This window comes from Aplidium turbinatum, chromosome 1 (assembly GCF_918807975.1).
Source record: "Aplidium turbinatum chromosome 1, kaAplTurb1.1, whole genome shotgun sequence".
NCBI classification, from domain to species: Eukaryota; Metazoa; Chordata; class Ascidiacea; order Aplousobranchia; family Polyclinidae; genus Aplidium; species Aplidium turbinatum.
This window is the reverse complement of record NC_137472.1, coordinates 20,546,965-20,566,654: the sequence shown is the minus strand read 5'-3', so window position 1 is coordinate 20,566,654 and position 19,690 is coordinate 20,546,965. Positions and strand designations below refer to the sequence as shown.

Genomic DNA, 19,690 nt, shown 5'->3' with positions numbered 1-19,690 from the left:
AAATCTTCAATATCTTAAGAATAACACTGCATCAGGTGGATAGAAAACACAGCCAAATTTGGAATCTTCCCCAATTGTTTACTCTTAAATGAACCCCTTTAAAGACCGTAGGCTAAGCATTGGCATAAAGTAATTTCTTTAAGAGTGCCTGCTGGTTATCGCTTTACTTCTTGATAAGAGTGGTGTACCAACAACCAGGGCCGTTGAGAGAATATTTTGGGCCTAGTATCAAGGGGACTCTCAAGTCCCAAGTTCAGACCCTTCTAAAAATACGCACCATACCCAACAAATACGGGGTGGTTTCTTTAAGTAGCCTACCCGGGCCCCTTGAAATGGTTACAGCTCTTAAAATTATCCCGGATCCAAAAATACCATCTGAACCACCCTGCCAATGCTACTGCCAACAACTGCTTGGTTAAAACATTGATTAAGATATATATCAACAAAGGCTGGAAGCTCCGCTTCCGGCCGAGTTGACATTTTCTGGCCGGAACATCTTACCTCCAGCCAAAATGTTGCCTCCGGTGCATCACTATTTGATTGTTTGACATCGAAAGATAATCATCTGTGGTGCAAATGTTTCTATTGGCAATAATTGCTTTTGGGAATGCTAGTACAATTGTTTCTGAACTAGATGATGGCCTGCACTTTGTAACATAGTCATCTCGACGGTTATCAGTCAAATCTCTATCTTCCCTCGCGAAAAATTCAACGGCCTCATCTTCAATCATTATTACCACGCACCAAGTTACAGGGCAGACAAGTTTAAAGCAGTAACATTGTGTAGCATTGCATACCATTGTGTTTAGGATTTGTATTTTTGTAATGTTCAGCTGTAATTTATTTTCTGAGCTTTATTTTTGTGCAGGAAATTTTGTCTGTTTTGAAAAAAGGTAGTACCGATATTACAGCAACAGTTTTTCTTTCAGAGTGAGTGTAAGAATTAGTTCTTTCTTATTTGCGCAGTTCAATTGTTTTCACTCATGCAATTTGACAGGGTTAAGAAGTAACAATACCGCAATGCAGCCTACAAATTTTTCTGTCTTGTTTTATTTCCTGCCCTTCAATAGATCATTGTAGCGCAAGTTTTAAATTTCAGAATGACGTCATCAAGGATTTTATGACGTCACTTTGACGTCATCTTCAAAATAAATCTGAGGTCTGTTTCTCTCAGACTAGACCAGGGCTTCCCGATTCATTTATCACCCCACAGCCCATGGGATTGATGAAGCCAATCTCGCACCCCTGTTTTGAAGCGGAGTGGTTCTGAGAAAATAAAAAATACGTACGAAAACAATGCAGAAAAGCAGCTCACCGGCCTTTATATGGCTAACGAATAGGAAAAAGGGCAGCCTTCAACAACGAAATCACACAAAATGCAAAAGCGAATAAATGAAGAAAAAACACAAACTGAGAAAATAATGGCGTTAATTAAGATCTTTGACTTTTCTCCTGCCTCTAATGCTAATGGCCAATCAGCCCAACTTCGCTCACTCAAATCGACAGAAAAACCAATCCAGTTGCTAGTCATGCCAATATCAGTTCTGTTTTTAGCCTGACTAGTAGCTGTCTCTAGCTGACACTTTCCTTTTCGTAAGTCAATCCACAGTCTACAACGTGAAAAAACTTCGTTCACCCTTAAAACGCGTTCTTTCCCATTCCCAATGTGTAAGATAAGAAATTGCCAACAATGAGCAAACAATTGCCAACAATGAGGAATAATTGCAAACAATAAGCAAATTTCTGACACAATATTATCACAATTAAAGTAATTTGCGTTCTTCTGGTGACTATTTAATAGGTTACCTCCTGATGTTAAAGATGATAACTAGCTTTTTGTATTTCCGACTGTATTCAGTTTAACCTCTAGGTATCTTGTTGCGTGTTTTAACTCTGACTCTTGCTGCTTTACTTTATTCATTTTATCAGTATGTTTTTGTGTTATGTCATTGTTGCTGAACAGGTTGTTTTAACCTGTCTTAGCCACCTTGATAAAGTCAGTCGTGCTGACTGACAAAACGTCGGAAATACAAAAAGCTAGTTATCATCTTTAACATCAGGAGGTAACCTAGTAAATAGTCACCAGAAGAACGCAAATTACTTTAATTATCAAATGCCTGGTGAACAGTCTCATTCTGTTTTTATTATCACAATATCACATTATCTCGCCACCAATCACGTGACGTTCGGACCACAGCCTTTTTGGTATTAGCAACTTGTCGGGTGGTATTTTCTTGTTCTTATGCATTGCGCTGTATAGGCCAACATAGAATGCTCTGAGAGATAATCACCACCTCCCTCGTTAAACAAAATCCATCTCTATATTCGGTATAGCTCTTCTTCCTCGGTGGATTCTCGCACCCCCAGAACAGCTATTCGCACCCCCAATCGGGAAGCCCTGGACTAGACCCATTGAGAAATTTCAAAAGATGTGTAATTGTGTATAGATTGACTGATTAAGAAAAATACCTTGGTGCTAAATGCTGCTTCTTAATCTTCTTAATCCCCTCACACCTCAAAATGATGCAAAGTATCTAAAAGTTGATTTTCGTTTGTGAGCTATCAGTAACGCATTGGATGAAATGAAAGTGTTTTCAGCTGAAATAAGGACTTCCGCCGTCACTATCACGGCTTAACAGAACGAAAATGGGTGATTTTGGAAAAAATGGAAATGCTTAGGCTTCTTGAGGCAGAGTATCCCATTATCTGAGAGCAAAAAAGATGTCATGTTCAAATCATGGGAAACAATGCGAAAAGCTAAAAATTTGAAAATTTTTGATTTTTAAACAGATCTAGTCGGAAGCTATGCAGTTTGCAAAACACGGGTCAAAACCTTTTTCAAGTAATCGCTTATTTGTAAACCACACTGAATGTTTGTAAAACCATAATCTATGGTAAAACTAAAAACTGAGTCAACTAACCAGGGGCTCTATCCACTTTTAGAATTCGGGGGGGTGATTTTCGGACAGTGGGCTAAAATCGTCATAGTCATTTCAACTTCTGGGGGGCTGCGCCCCCCAGACCCCCCATTGCAGCATCAGCTTCTTCCTGATCGAAGCACAGGGTTTCCAAGTCGTTTCACAAAGTATGTTTCGGAAGGGGCATTTTTGGGTAAGCAAACTGGTAGTCACTTAACAAGAAATATTTCTGGCACTGCAAATGAAAACTCGAACCAATCATAAACTACGTTTTCCGTGACGTGAAAAAGGGCGAAAAGAAGATGATACAAAGCAAATCAAGTGCTGGATTTTCTATCAGCTGTTTGGTTGTTTATTTATTTATTTGTTTTTCATATTTTTACCCTGCATTGCGAGAAAGCGGACTTGAGCGCTATGCATCGGTGTACGCCTTCTGACGTACACCTGACCCACGCTGCAGCCGACGGCAATGTCTGTTTCCGGTTGTCTACTCTACTCATGAGTTATGACTTAAATTTGGTACTATCCATTACTCGAAATCGATCACTGAGTAGAGGCAATTATACTCATAGTGAAGTTTCTTCCCCAGAGAAACAACAGCAAGTGCGTGGGGGTGGAGTCGAACATGCAGGCTCTCGACTGCGAGCCCAACGCGCTAACCACTCGGCCACTGCTACCGACTAAGTTGGTAGCTGGTTGGCTTTTTAGGGGTTAGGGTTAGAAAGTAGTCATTTCATTGACGTGGGTTCGATTCTCACAACTGCTATTGCTCTTTTTTCTTCTGTAATTACCAAATAAAGTTCAAAACAAAGATTAACTCTCTGGCTAAGTGCGAGAAAGGTCACAATTGGACAGTAGCCTCTTATAACATGTTCTGATTGGTTGGCGGCGTCATTCTAGTCATTTGCAGTGGCAGAATTTTTTCTTGTTAAAGTGGCTACCAAGCAAACTAAGTTAAAACACAGTGTAAACGCCTGGCTCGTAGTTCAGGGTTGCCAAACCAAAAAATCATATTGAAATAAAATATATATTCATATTGATAAAAAATTCAAAATGTGCTAACAGCGAAAATATATTTTTCAAAATTTGATCAATAAAATATCACAAAACCTTTTCAAAGCCAAATGAGTGGGGGGTGACTTTGCATTGATCACTCCTCCACTCCAATTAGTGGGGGGGTGATCACCCCCCGCACCCCCCCTTGGATAGAGCCCATGCAACTAACTAGAAGTCGAGGAAGGTTTAAAATGGGTAAGAGACCACTGCTTCATTTGCATTGGTTTTAAACTTTTGAACCTTCAGCTTTTATTTGCCTTGGTGACGTCATGTTGCTGATACGAGTGAAAGCTTGCACTCATGCGTGACTGTTCACGTGGTTTCGCTTGGTCACGCTCGAAAGATGTAGAGAGAGTTTGAGGTTTTTACAACAAAAGCAAATCTGACGATTTAAATCACTCTAGTAGTCTAGAAAGTTAGACCAATAGACTGTTACTGGTGTGCAATACCTCCAAACTGAGGCTGTACATTGCACAAGTAGGTTTGCACTAACAACGTATGTTAAAAGATCTGAGTGAAGACTGTGAGCGATAAGAATTTCAAATGAACATATCACCAAGACAATGAAAGCTGGTAGTTTTAACAAACCTACGACGAAATCAGATTGTTTGAAAGCTTTGCTTGATGTCTGACGTTAATATATATTTGATAGACGGCAAAGTAAGACAGCTAAGTCAGTTGTTAGCGCTGCGTCAACAACCTTTTGTGCAACATTAAGAAGTGTAGCCTACGTAACAGGGTGTTTATGAAAGATAAATCTGGAAAGTTTATTGGTGGTACGTAGGCTACCAAATTGTAACTCCTCTCCATGTACTTACAATCCATATAATAGCCCAGGACTAGATTTTCTAGTAGCCTACACGATGAACCCTAGAAGGCTATGAAGACAGTTAGACCTTTTGCAGTGCGATAGGGTAGCCTATTGTGAAAAGCTTAGAAAGCTACACTATTCCAATCAACAGTTTGATGTTTTGACAGCGTATATTTCTCGCGCGATAACTCTAATGCATAGGCTATGTAATGTACCGCACATAAGTGATGATTGGCAGCGCCTAGTGGATTTGTAAGTAGCCTTCAGTTGCTTGAAGAAGAGCAGCTTGCCGTAATGTAAGAAAATAAATAGGTTATGTTTGGCAAAAAAATACTTTACAGTCTGTCATTTTTGGCCTATTTTTACAAATTACAACCGACGAAATAAAAGTTTAGGTTTGGTGGCTGTGCATTTTTAAGATAGTGTTTTCCAAACAGTGATTTGTCGATGCATATTTCAAACCTTTCGGTTTTGTCATCTTTTCCTTTTGTGGGTGCACAGTTCGTGTATTTTCTACATGTTCGCCTCAGCAATAAAAAATAAACTGAATTGAATTTTACATTGGTTGATTAGCTACATTACTTGAGCACTGCTTATCGAATTCGATCCATTATTACGTCAAATAAGTTTCCTTCTTTTTAGCGAACCAGCTTAATCTGTATCTCATTTCCTAAAGATTCTGACGTAATAATGGATCGCCACCAATTTACTTTCCAACCAGGGACGTAAGTAACCACGGGCTTGGGAGAGCAATCGCCTCCCAAAATTTTATCTTGACCCCCCCAAATAAGTAGGTTTTTTATACTGTTACAACATTTTACTGACATTGTATTAGCCTACATGTTGAGGGAGAATTTAAGATAAAATGAACTGTAAAAAATACAGTTTCAAAGAAGCAACCACACTGATAGAAGGTCTGGGGGCTTAACTCCCAACAATTTTTGCAATTTTTTTACTTTAATTTATGGTCCCGTAATGGTTTTTTGTTCAAAACGCACCTTTGTATTCGACCAAATTTAGGCTATCTAATTGAGCTTCTATCGTTTTATTCTTGACTACAAAGGAATTTCAATAATTTGTTTTTTACGATTTTCTTATAGTCTTGAAATTATAGTTTAGGCTTTCCGCAAAATTTTGCAAATTGTTCGATGTGCCTTCACCTTCCCGTATCGCTACAGTAGTATTGTAGGGTTTCGCGTGTGTGAAGCCCCTTAGTGTAGGGTTTTGCCTAACTTACTGTCGTAATTTGTTTATAAAATAAAAAGGATAATTCAAAAGGATATTGAGAGACTCTAAGTCTCTAATTAAAAGGATAATTTAGAAGGATAATTTAGGCTTCTGGCTGTCTAGTCTAGGGGTATGACTTCCTACAAAAAGTAAACCAATCGAATAGAATCATACATTTTATTATTTATCAATGTTACAAGTTTTAGTATTTGGGGAGTTGAGAAAATATCTAACTAATTTAATTTATTGAGACGGGTGTCGGATGAGTGACATTCTCCCGGCGTGCATTTAACCTTCTTGTTCTAAAATTCAGTCCGTTCGTTTTGCCAGTCTAATTTCGAATGCTTGTCATTTTCAATTCCCCGCTTACTTCATAATATACCGGTAGAGCCTTTTCATCAATAACAGCTATCGTAAGAATCAAGGGAAAAGCTATACCGGTTTCATAGTTATGTCGCTTTAGAAATACAGATGTGTTGAGCTAGATTCTGTGTGAGTGGCGTTTGTTAACAGGAAGCTTGACTTATGTTCTATGAGAACGTTAGGTTTTGAATTTGCAGCATTGAAATGCATTTTGCAATACTGATAATTTTCGGTTAAATGTTAAAATATAAATTTGTTAGTTAAAAACATGGTACATGTTACACACTTCCCTCCTTACGGCAAAATAACAGATAAATAATATTACAATACCTCGGTTATACATGTTGCAACAATATATAGGTGTGTGGTTATAAGATATGTTTTTTACAAAGAAAATTGACAATTGTAGGCTAACAATTGCTAGGGGAAGACACATGACCCCCCTCCTTTCGTGGGATAAGGAGATTGGACGCACACATAATTTAACAAGTAGTCGATAACGTGATTGCAGGGATAACAGTCGTTTATCATGAGAGATAAGGCGATGTCTTAAGTTCCCTGGGAGCCATTTTGGCTTAGTAGGCTACGATATACAATAATTGCAGGACTGTAATAGGCTACAGTAATTGCGGTTACAGGGGTAACAGTCGTTTATCATAAGAGATAAGGCGATGTCTTAAGTTCCCTGGGAGCCATTTTGGCTTAGTATGATATACACAGATTGCACTTGCAAGATAAAATACACAAATATGGTAGGTTAGGCTATATAGGCAGGTGAGTGTCCTTGATTGTTCATGCCCCGCGTCCGGGGAGATAGGCTTGACACTCATAGAAGCAACCATAATAATAATAGAATAGCGGTGTGCTACGCGTGCGCGAAGGTTGTACTAGCTAGACAAAGATGGCGTTTGTGAGAGTAATGTCTTTGAGGACCAGTTATGCTATACAGTTCAAGCATGTTGAGTTCGAGACTATGACAAGCAGTGCTGATGAGCAGTTCAGTCTATGTCTGTTGACAAATGATGAGCACGACATGGGAGTGGCCAGCTTGTAAGGTCGCAAGCTGTAAAGCAGACGTTTTGGGCAGCTGGATGCTGGATAGACAGTGCAACTGTGGTGCACGTCGGTGTGTCGCAAGCAGCAGTGCTTCTTGTGTGAAGAAGGCTTGAGTGCGTAACAATGCAACTACGCGTGGTGTCGCAATGTAGCAGTGGACATGAGATTGACCATGTTGAAAGGTAACGATGAAGCTTCGGTGCATGTTGGCGGCTATGAGGTTAGCCGAGTTGACGTCGTCTGCGCAGAGCTTCTTTAAGTAAAGGCATCTCACGTGGAAGTAAGTTGATGAGAGTCACCGTGTGGTGGCGATAGAGAACTCTGTCGTGTCATCCGTCGTAGTGCTGTAGTCTCTCAAGGTCTCTCGAGGTCTCTCGCATCTCATCTAACAACAACCATGTGGTGAGGTGGCGCATCTGCAAAATTCGATACAGAGTAGCATCCGCAAGATACATAATTGCGGTGTGATAAGTAAAGTACGTACACAATAACACAATAACAAAATATAGCATAAAATTGTTGAAACCACTAGGCGACATGATTTAATCATGGCGGCAGATGCCAGCTTATGGGGTTCTAGAAGCTGTTCAAGTGTGAGAACAGGCAGGAAAAATCGGTAGACTGTAAGTATGTACAATGTGATATAATAAAGGGGATGCAATGTCAGTGAATGAGCGAAGTCGTTGAGGACGAATAGCTTAGTTAACGTAGGCTAGGTGAAATGGTGAGCACCTAAAATTGTAATTAAAATGCAGTGAAAAACAGGTGATGATGCGATATCAGTGAATGAACAATGTCAGTGAGACATGGCGTAGCTTAAAGTACGATATGTAAAAGCGGTAAATAATAACATAGGATAAATGGGAATACTACGTAACATGACAGTGTCATGGCGTAGGCTAAGCTTACGGCTAATAGGGTGTATGTAACAGGAAACAGTAATGGTTCAATAGAACATACCGAGATAAAATCGCTAGGCATAAAACGTCTAGCATGTTTTGTAATGGTTAATCAACGTTTGAACGACGTGGGATGAATGTTGCTGTTTAATCGATTTCAGAACGTGGCAGCGCTCCTGCCTTATCAAGAAACAAAAGAAATTACATGGCCAAATGCCAACCAAGCTTTTACACACAAAGTTCCATATTCAGGGTAAATAACTGTGCATATACTGCAATTCCAAACAAAAGAAAACAGCGGCTAAAACATAGCTAAACAAAGTTTCTCAAATCATGTTAGCTCCTAATAATTATAAAAAAATGGGGGGAACGATAACAACCTTATGTGTCCAGGCGGCTTCGCATGATTTCCCCTATCCTTTGCCCCAGGGAGTTGCACGAACTGATAGCTTCAGCTGAGAACGTATAAGGGTACCAAAGTGTCTCCTAGCCGGAGTAAAAAGACGCACAAAAATTACGATGGTTGCTTGGGAGCGAAACCACAACGCTTTGCAGAGCGGTGCCTGCACGTCTGTATAAAATAAGATTGGGACGGGGTGTCCTGCAATCTGCGATGCCGAGTAAGGCAAAATAAAAGGAATATTAAAATGAGCTAAAAATTTAAGTTACATTTGACACTGTGAATTTTAAACAAAAAATTACATGGTTATGTTTCCCTGAAAAGGCAACTTGTTGGTAATTACTAATCAGTGAATCTAATTATTCTAATGTGAACGTTTAAAAATATTAAAAGTAGCAAATGGCGGTTTAACATGTAAATAAATTGTTGACATCGGCGTCTAAATGGGCTGTCTGCCGCTGAACAATTCGCTTTATTACTTTCCAGGAGCAAACAACAAAAATCAGTTACGTTTGACAAGCAATAAATGCCGGCGTTGCGCTTAAGAGTACAGTAGGCTACACAAAATTTATTGTCGAACTAACGTGTGAAATGTTATCAAGTAACATGTTTTTAAAAGGTATTTATGATAAAAATTGTAGCATAGGGTACTTACCAGATTTTTTATAGCTAGTTTGTAGAATATTTCTAAACTTACTTGTCTGAGTGTCACCAATGTGGTAGGCTAACATTTATATTACATATGTCAAATTAAAGGTTTAATAAGTTAATTATATTAAGACTGTCTGACTACCTGATAAATATTCTGTCTAATTTGGCTACACTAAAAATTTTTTCACAAACTAGAAATTTTTTACTTTGTTTGGACGAGCCCCCAGTGTAGGGTTTCGCGTGTGTGAAGCCCCTTAGTGTAGGGTTTTGCCTAACTTACTGTCGTAATTTGTTTATAAAATAAAAAGGATAATTCAAAAGGATATTGAGAGACTCTAAGTCTCTAATTAAAAGGATAATTTAGAAGGATAATTTAGGCTTCTGGCTGTCTAGTCTAGGGGTATGACTTCCTACAAAAAGTAAACCAATCGAATAGAATCATACATTTTATTATTTATCAATGTTACAAGTTTTAGTATTTGGGGAGTTGAGAAAATATCTAACTAATTTAATTTATTGAGACGGGTGTCGGATGAGTGACATTCTCCCGGCGTGCATTTAACCTTCTTGTTCTAAAATTCAGTCCGTTCGTTTTGCCAGTCTAATTTCGAATGCTTGTCATTTTCAATTCCCCGCTTACTTCATAATATACCGGTAGAGCCTTTTCATCAATAACAGCTATCGTAAGAATCAAGGGAAAAGCTATACCGGTTTCATAGTTATGTCGCTTTAGAAATACAGATGTGTTGAGCTAGATTCTGTGTGAGTGGCGTTTGTTAACAGGAAGCTTGACTTATGTTCTATGAGAACGTTAGGTTTTGAATTTGCAGCATTGAAATGCATTTTGCAATACTGATAATTTTCGGTTAAATGTTAAAATATAAATTTGTTAGTTAAAAACATGGTACATGTTACAGTATAATGGATAGAGAGGGGACACAATCGTGTGCCAAGAATCGAGAAAAAACACTCTCAAATTTTCTTTCGTTTTTGTAAAAAATCTCGCTTGCTCACTAGACAGCACCTGGTCGTAGCCTAATGAACGGGAAAATGTGGCAAAACCTTGAAAAGTTTGTTTAATTAAGACGTACTTCATGTGGCAGGCTACGGGTAGGCCTACATGTCTGTAGCTAGCAGAAAAGCCAATAAATGCAACACAACAGAAAGCGGAAAAATACGACACAATCATCGAGTCAACTGCTATTTTTGGCGTCAAGTGTGTTGCCATGACATAGCCTCGCGTTCTTGAGCGGTGTCAAACCGACGATCTTTCGAACATCGTGCGGACTGACTTGGTCTCTCACTCATCCCCTTATTGACTTTAATTTGTGTTTGATTCCTCTTGCATTCTGTGTAGCGAAGTGACGCTGTGCAACAACAATCTATGTTGCTTGCCAAATTAATTCAGAACAGAACGGCTTTGAAGTATTAAAACATAGCAAAAAAAATCAAAATAAAAACGACTAGACTTGAATGAATAAAATATTTTTCAGGACCACTCACAAAAACAACATTCAGCAACTGATTTGATAAAGATGTCACTGCGTTAATGAAGGCTTTTCATTAATTTGCCGCGGGCACTCTATGAGCCAACGATCAGACAAAAGGACAGTATAGTGGAAACATGCCAAGGATTAGCCAGACAAAGAAGCTAATGTTCAAACCTGTTAGTGCAAAAAGATGCTTGTATTGTGAATTTTGCAGCCCCAGTAAGCGTTAAATAAAATGTAGGAGAAAGGAGGCTTTGTAAATGTTTTGTTCAGGGGTAGTTTTCTTCTACCACGCTTGTGGATAAATCACAATCACTTAAAAATGCAGTTGGATTGATAGTATTACCATAATGTTGCAAAAGTTCAATTTTAGATAAGCACAAGTAGCTTCAGTCATGCCAATAACCTTTCACTACTGTAATTGCAACAGGCGTAATCGTGACCTTTGCAGAAAAACTATATAGCCTATAATTGATAAACTGCCACTAGCTTTACTGTAGACTAGAGTAGTAGCCTAGTAGGTTACGTTTTTGCAGCGCTACTTGTGATGTCACAACTCACAGGAGTCAGAGTTGCATCAACCGTTGCAGAAAGATCACAAATCGTCAGACAATTGAAGTGATGAATGCATTGATGAGTTAGTTTATAATATCGTAAGCGTCCTTCAAGTGTACCTCCTACACAGTAATTTATACCCAATCATTCACAAAAGAGAACAAATATTCTCTACGTTGACCGCAGCCTGCATAGTGCATATGCCACGACGCTGGAAAGGACGCCGGATAGACAGTGTTCGGAAGCAAGTAGCTGTAGTTTGGGTAACACTCTAAACTAAATGACATGTTACAGTACAATAAAAGCAGCTGGCTCGGTGACTGTGGGATAAGGCTACAGTCTTTGCTGGTTCCAGCTATCTGCTCAATTTTTATAAGTTACATTAGGCCTACAGTAGGCTACGTTTTCGCGATTGGTGCAAAGTAAAATGATTGATGTTATCACATCAACGTGAAAGACTGAGAAGAAGAAAGAGGAAGTTGACATTCCACAACTAAACAAACTGCAGTCAGACCTCATTAATTAGTTTGGATCCGGAAGGACCTGAATCCCCGTCATGCGACACAAAACTTCCTGAAACGGATTTATTTCTGATGAATACTACTACCCTTTTTCGGAAACCTAGCTGTGGTAAATCAATTGCTTGAAATCCGACAAACAGGGGCGCCGGAACGATTTTTGACTGGGGGGGGGGGGGCAAGATTACCAAAAAAGGGCACTTTTGTTTACTAAAAGGCCAATTTTTTTTCAAGTTTTAAGATAAGATATAGCGATAACAGCTCACTATGTATTGAGTAATGATAGCCTACAAGTGTCCGGTATACAAAGAAGGGCATCATGCTATGTTATAATGATGTAACCTACGGTCAAGCCTTAAAGCAGCCTGCGGCCATGGCCGCTAAGTAGTGCTTGAATGACAGCCGGTGCTACCTCCTCAATCGGCCAAGTTTGGCCGCCGGTCTTTTCTAACCAATTATTTAATTTTGCAATAGAATGATTGTGGATTAACTGTCGAAAACATGTAGTATCAAAGAGTGACGCAAAATTAGGTCAGCGCGTCATAATCGCCACTGTTGCATTGTGCGGGAATATTTGTTATTGATGGAATATATCCATCTGCAATCACCAGCGCTGTAAGTCTTGTTTGTAATTCCCGACGCTTATTTTAACAAAGTCTTAATCCGAAGTGCTAATTTACGTCGGCTGACAATATTGTCGTTTTTATGTCGATTCGATGTTGTCGGACATTGAATCGTTGTTAAAAAGAAGAACTAGATTAGTTGACATCCGAGGGGAAAATATTTTTTGATTATATTATGCAAAAATTATGCTTCTTTTAGTAATGTCCTTTACATCATTGAAATACTTATTTTATTACCTTGCCATCATGGTCAACACATGTTGAACGTTGTTTTTCGTTGCTAAAAAAATTTTAGGGTAGTGGCGAACCTTTAAAATTAGCCACATTGGAGACACTCCAGTGGCGTAGCTAGGGAATGTGCCGCCCGAGGCGGATTCAGATTTTTCCGTCCCTTCAAGAAAAAGCATGTGAAAATGAAATGCGTTTTTTTATCAGATTATAATCAAAATCAAAAATCGTAGTCTGAAAGTGCCGCCCCCAGACGTGCCGCCCGGGGCGGTCCGCCCCCTCGCCCCGCCCTAGCTAAGCCACTGAGGCACTCGTGCGAGTGTCGTTAGATGGTCCCGCAGTACCGGATTACAATCCCGATAAAGCAGTTATTGCGTGGTGCAATGATTGTATTGTAGGACGTCGCCCAGGCCCAGACTTCAACAACGCTAATGTGATCATTTTAGCATTGTTGCAAGTTTAATTCTATATACTTGTGCTATCGTTATTTTGTATTTTGGCCTCCAAGCACGCAGATTTGGCCGCCGAGAAGGAGCTCCCGGTAGGCCACGATGGCTGCCGAAAAAAAACGAGTTTTAAGGCCTGTACTGTGTTGCAAAATTTTGTGCCGTAAATATTATTTTGAGACAAAAATGAAAGATTATAATTAGGCTAAAAGCGAATAGCAGAAATTGTTATATTGCAAAATGTGCAGTAGTTTACATGACATTAAAAGGGCACCATTGCCCCCCCTGCCCCTCCATCTGCAGAAAAATTGAGGGCAGGGGGGCATCCGCCCCCCTGCCCCCCGCTTCCGGCGCCCCTGCCGATAAACCCGATTATTAGGAGTGAAGCGAAAATAAGTCACGCTTGTCTTAAGTATACTGTAGTACGCCTACAGTATGGTGGCTCGTTTTTGAACTTTTTTTTAATTCTCTCGGGGTAGTAGGGAAATGGTGCCAATGAGTGAGAAAACAATCATGACAAAATTTGAGATTCGTAGCAAATTGTCTTCAGCCTCCTCATGGGGCTCAAAAATCGAAAAATGGGGTCAAAAACGCAATTTTTTTCAAAAATGTTTTTAGTTTGGGTGGTTACAATATTGTTTAGATATATCTAAATAACCTAAAAAAAAAATTGAAGTCATTTGAACTATTCCTTCAGCTTCCTCACAGCTTTTGAAAATTTTCATTTTGTTGAAAATTTCGCATTTTTATTTGTGGTTACATAACTATAAACTTCGTCAGTGACGTAAATTCAAATAAAATACGTCACTTTTTCCTACCAATTAACCCAATTTCATTAAAAAATGACGCAACAGCTCAGGGCAGGTCTATAAAGAGAAATACAATGACGTTTTATAGCTGGCAAAATGTCTAACGCAATTATGTATTATGTAACCACCCACAAAAATGCGAAATTTTCATCAAAATGGAAATTTTCAGAAGCTGTGAGGAAGCTGAAGGAATAGTTCAAATGACTCCAATTTTTTTTCTTAGGCTAATTAGGTATATCTAAACAATATTGTAAGTTTGTAACTACCCAAACTAAAAATATTTTTGAAAAAAAATGCGTTTTTGACCCCATTTTTCGATTTTTGGGCCCCATGAGGAGGCTGAAGACAATTTTTTTACAAATCTCAAATTTTGTCATGAGCGTTTTCTCACTCATTGGCACCATTTCCCCACTACCTCGAGAGAATTTAAAAAAAAAGTTCAAAAACGAGCCACCCTAGCCTACAGTAGTTATAGTTGACGACGAAACAGTAACCAATTTATCGACGATGATGAGATAGAAAATCCACTGTGCCACAGTTGATTCCGAAATTTTTAGGTGTGCCGTAGTCTAAAAAAGTTTGGAAACCGCTGAAAATTTATTAGCTTTCACATAACCCCAGAATTGCGTAACGTGTTTATTTGGCCCTGACGATGACTAACCTGCTTCAAGTCATTTCTGTAATTTCAAGAGTTGTGTTATAATGAAACGTAATTGTTCAAGAGACTGTTAGTTCATCTTAAGACACTTGACTTCGGTATCGTGTCCAAGTGTGTAGTCAAGGTCTGGACACATTATTTGTTTGCTATGTCTTGTGCCAATGCTGATGTTTTATCCTAATTCTGAAATAGCGGTTCTGCACATACACAAACACACAGGGCGTTGAAAGGATAAGTTGGGCCCGGTACCAATGAGATCCTCGGACCCCAATTCAAAAGATTTCTAAAAAAAAAACGCATCACATCCAAAGAATACGCGGTGGTTTCTCAAGGTCCCGGGCCCTTTGGAAAGGTAACAGGCTCCTAAAATCGTTCCGGGCCCGGGTTTAAAAGCACTCCCTGGACCCCCCTGTCAACACTACTGCCAACACAAACTCATAATTAAAGTTCTACGTGAAAGTTGTTATACAGTACTTTAGTCATATAGGTTAGTGGCTATCAACGTTTACTGATTTTTGTTGAAAGTGTTGGCTTTTATTAATTATGTGATAAAAGTTTCGCAATTGTGTCAACAATACAGTGTATCGCTGTACTTGCAATAGTGAGGTTTGCTATTAATTTGAGAATTGCAGTAAATGGATACAGACGCTCTCGTTCAGATGTATTAACAAACGGTTAATGGCATTGAGTCAGTGAAAATTTATTGACTTCGTGTTGGTGGAATGCTATGACTAATTGACTACCATAGTGTGCTACAGCCTGTCGAGGAAGTTCATTGCTCATAGACTCATGGGAATCATTAATTAATTGAAACTCAAGATTAGGCGGAACAATGCTGGTAACCATGGATTTGAATATATTACATTCAGCAGTAGCACCAGTAGCACACAGGTAATAATCTAAAGTTTAAGCAAACAGAAATACAGCACAAACGATGATAAAACTATGTTGCGAGTGACTATGGTATCTCATTAATACAATATCACATTTCCTTTAGCCACGACAGGCTTTATCAGGCTAGAAGACTAAGCAAGCCAAGATCAATCTTGTTTCAATCTCAGTCGCAAACGCTTAGAACCTATGACGTATGTTTGGTCACAGATTGGAGGTTAAAAAACTATCTTTATACTGTAGTTTATAAGTTTGTTAGTTCAAAAATGAAGTTAAACCGTCTTTCGTGCAGTAGGAAGTTTTAATTTAAAGGTTGTGCCAGCGAAGCAGAGGTGACCCTGATGTCTGTGTGAATGAGGCAATAGCAAAGACCAAAACTGAAGTGGATTTCCACCAACTTAAACAATTTGATTAAAATATTGTCTCTGGACGTTTGTTCAACGTAAATAATACATTTTGCGTAAGACATGTTTGTGCGAATGGTTTGGGTGTGTTGTTGACCGCAAGAATTTAAAACTTGCTACAAACTCATGTCTGATGTTTCTGTCTGTTCCTTTTGAACTGTACCGGGATGACCATGTGTAAAAGTAATTAAATCAAACAAAAGTAAAATTATATTTCTAACTTTTTTTCTCGTTAGCCGTGCTGCTTGACGTCAATGTTCAACGCTTTTAAACTAAACTGATGATTTTTTATTTTTTGTAGTTTATATTGTAACTGAACCTTGGTACAGTGAAACTCGATAACTGCAGATCTTCATTTGTTTGCACAGCAAGGCCTAAATGGATGCGATTAGTTCTTTGTCATCTACTCTTTAGAATCTTTGCAATTCGAAGCTGTTGTTTCTGGTCATCTGTTGCTCATAGTTTCTGCGGACATTCAACGTTCTTTTTGCATCAATACAAATTAACAAATTGTCACGATCATGATGATGATGAACAAATTGTCAATGATAGTGACTGGTCGTTGACGCCCTTAGACGGACTGCTGTCTTTTGAGTGCTTGTAGCTGTTCATCTAGAAAATCGGCACTTCTGCTCTAGTTGCTAATGAATTTTATGACTTGATCCAATTTAAAAACAAAAGATCTTTTTGAATAACAATATTTGATAGAACGGGTTTTAATTTTTTGTCTATTGACAAAGACAGCATATAATTTCTCACTGTTTAACAAAGTTTAAGTTGAAACAGGGTCCAAATGTTAGACGAATTTGACAAGGGAAACATACCATGACGACCTATGAGACAAGTTATCTGAAAGTTATAGTAGTTGAGTAGGACACGTTCATACGTTTAGCTCATCTTTTTTCAACTAATTGTTTAAAGTATTTTCACATGGTTGCACTGCATTGTATAACTGTGTGATAATGCAGTAGGCTACGTGGGTAGTCCTACAATAACTTGAATGATCAACAGTCGGTCTACTGTATCATGATACGTTCTTCTGGTGTAAACTATAAACTATTACTAGACGTGTAAGGTGATTACTGTAAGGTGATTACTAGAGTAACACTATGTTTCCTCTTTACAGCGTAAACTTGCAGGCTAATTGCCATTTTTGGTATTTGGTGAAAGTTTGTTAGACATATTCCTCTCTAAACCACCATGGTTGTACATTGTTCGTCTGTGTAACCAGACCGTAGCGGGATCAACCGACATCTCACGGACATGATGAACAACTCTTCGTCGGTGCAAAGCTCTGCTCCCAGAAGGAACCAAATGGATCGTCGCCACAGTGAAGTCCATCCTCCTCCTCCTCTACATGTATGTAGACTGACAAAGCGTCGGAAATAAAGATGGCTATTATTTTCGACATCTTGTGAAGTAGTTTGCTGTATACTGTATAGTCACCACACAAAAGCAAGGAGTTTCGTAATGAGTGAAAACGTATTTGGCTTGCTGCAATGCACTTGCATAGAATGAAATGCCTGAGTTATAGTCAATTTCTTTGGTACCCGTGTTAGATTGTTTCGCACAGACATATAGAAATGAGGGTAGCGCCATTCGCTATTTATTAGTGTGGCTTGTAGGAACAAACCACATCTTTAATTGCACCATCTACTGAGTTCGCTCCGAGAATTGTGAAATTCAAAGCCCCTTGACATTTAGACTGGAAAATAAGGTTCGCACGATAAACAGTGGAACTCTGGCCAACCAAGAGCCGAAATGGTTTCCAAAGCTCTCATCTTATGAAATATTTTAGGTCGTTACAGTCAGGCGCGAGTTTAACTGATGAAGGGCCCGGGGCACTTTTAGATCGGAGGCCCCGTGAAAAAATTTTGCAAGGTAACTTGAAAGTCACCCACACCGTTGCTAATGCCTTCGCGCCAAGCTCAGTCGCCACCTTGTGACTAAAAATTAACCTTGAAAGAAAAGGCATTTTGCAGAAGCTTCAAAGGCTGTGAGAAAATAATAATAACAACAAAAATCACATTTCCCCGCATTAGGGGGCCTTCAAAAGGGGGGCCCGGGGCAACTACACCCTCTGCCCCCCTACATCCGGGCCTGGTTACACTGAATACTAAAAGGTTTGGGTGTTCAATAGACAATAATCGTTTCTAGCAACTGTGACTTTAAATTATTGTTCCTCGATCTTTGTTTTCCTAGCGGCCTCATTTTACTTTCTTAAAATGATGGTGGACCTCATCAAGTTTTAAATCAAGAAAATCTTTATCAACGACGGCATAAAAGTTACTTGTGTGTAACATTTAGATGTGCACAGTGTTTCATTGACGAGGGGTTATTTCTAGGTAGTTTTATGATATCTTTCACAAATCACAATGAATCTGATGTAGTTTGCAACGGTTAAGAAGTTCTTGCTCTGAACAAGTTTCACAGTACTCTAAAGTAGTTTCACCGGTTAATTTTCATGTTCTCATTTATTTGTGTTTTACTAGATACTAAACAAACCACCGTTACGGTGGCGAAAGCTTCATTTATAGATTAGGCGTGTCTAAATTCTGAAACCTGATTGTTTTCACTTGTTAGGCTGCGTTTAATCGTTCGTTTGCATCCTAAGTAAAAGATGCTTGCCTAACTTTTATTTCTCAATAACATCAAGAAACCAGGACAGTATTTAAAAGATATCAGCGTCTAAATACTCATTTCAAAGTTAGATAATTTTTTTTATCTTGCCGTTAACATGTTATGCTTGGACAAACGGCAGGAGTGCTCTCTCGCAACGTCGCGTAAGTTCTTTTTGGTCGTTTGTCAAATGACAAATTTTGTGTGAAATGATTTAGAAGTGTAAAACAAAGAAAAGACAAGCAATTTGAAAGAAAAATTGACCACCATAATTTGTTAGTCAACGAATTTAAAAGATGTTGCGTGGACCCCTGAAAACTTAGTCACGGATCTTCAGAGGTGTGCTCACCCCAGTTTGATACCCACTGTAGCCTACTGCTTTACATCATTGAATCGCGATTGTAATGAACTAGCTGCTTTTCTCCAAAATAATCTAAAGATATCAGTCAAAATGAGTATCAGGTAAACGACAGATGTTATGATGCTGTCACACAATAACCTGAATCGATGATTATTCTTCAAACTTGCATTTATCTTCAGGCCAGAGCTTATAGCGAGAAGAGTCCTAATGCGCCACTAAGCGGATACTCTACACTGCGAGGCACAGCGCGTGATGGCTCAATGTCTCCAATGGAGGCTGACAAAAAACGCTCTGCATTTTTGCACTACCTTGAACACAAGTATCCACAACATGCGGACGTCATTTCCGGCACCCCACAGAACAACGTGAGTTTACATATTGAACACTTTATTCTGTTTGCCAACCACATCATCTTTGGGTGTCCCATCTATTCCCCTCGCAATGGAATAACAGGCCTCCGCACACTTGACGATCTGACGAAAAGTTGGCTCCAAGTCCTTCCAGCCAGCCAAGTCCTTCCAGCCAAGTCCGGTCCAGCCATTCGGCTGACCACAAACTTTCTGCTTCATACGAACGACGACGACGACGACGACTGCCTCTTGCATGAAAAATTTCCAAGATTCTCGGTCTTTTGCTGTGTGTATGAGGTGTATGTTGGTGTTGATTTTATCGGTTTGTTGGTTTAAGTAGGTTGATCTTTGTCTGCC

At 39.1% G+C, this 19,690-nt stretch overlaps 1 protein-coding gene across 1 annotated transcript in view; it reads left to right on the top strand.

Annotated features, from left to right (window-relative positions):
• The window catches only part of LOC145788196 (uncharacterized), a 40,894-nt gene that overhangs the window by 9,735 nt on the left and 11,469 nt on the right, over nucleotides 1-19,690 (top strand). The window contains exons 3-4 of the mRNA XM_082599890.1: nucleotides 17,235-17,362; nucleotides 19,163-19,348. Coding sequence (XP_082456016.1) covers nucleotides 17,235-17,362; nucleotides 19,163-19,348 — 314 coding nt within the window. The remainder of the gene's footprint in view (nucleotides 1-17,234; nucleotides 17,363-19,162; nucleotides 19,349-19,690) is intronic.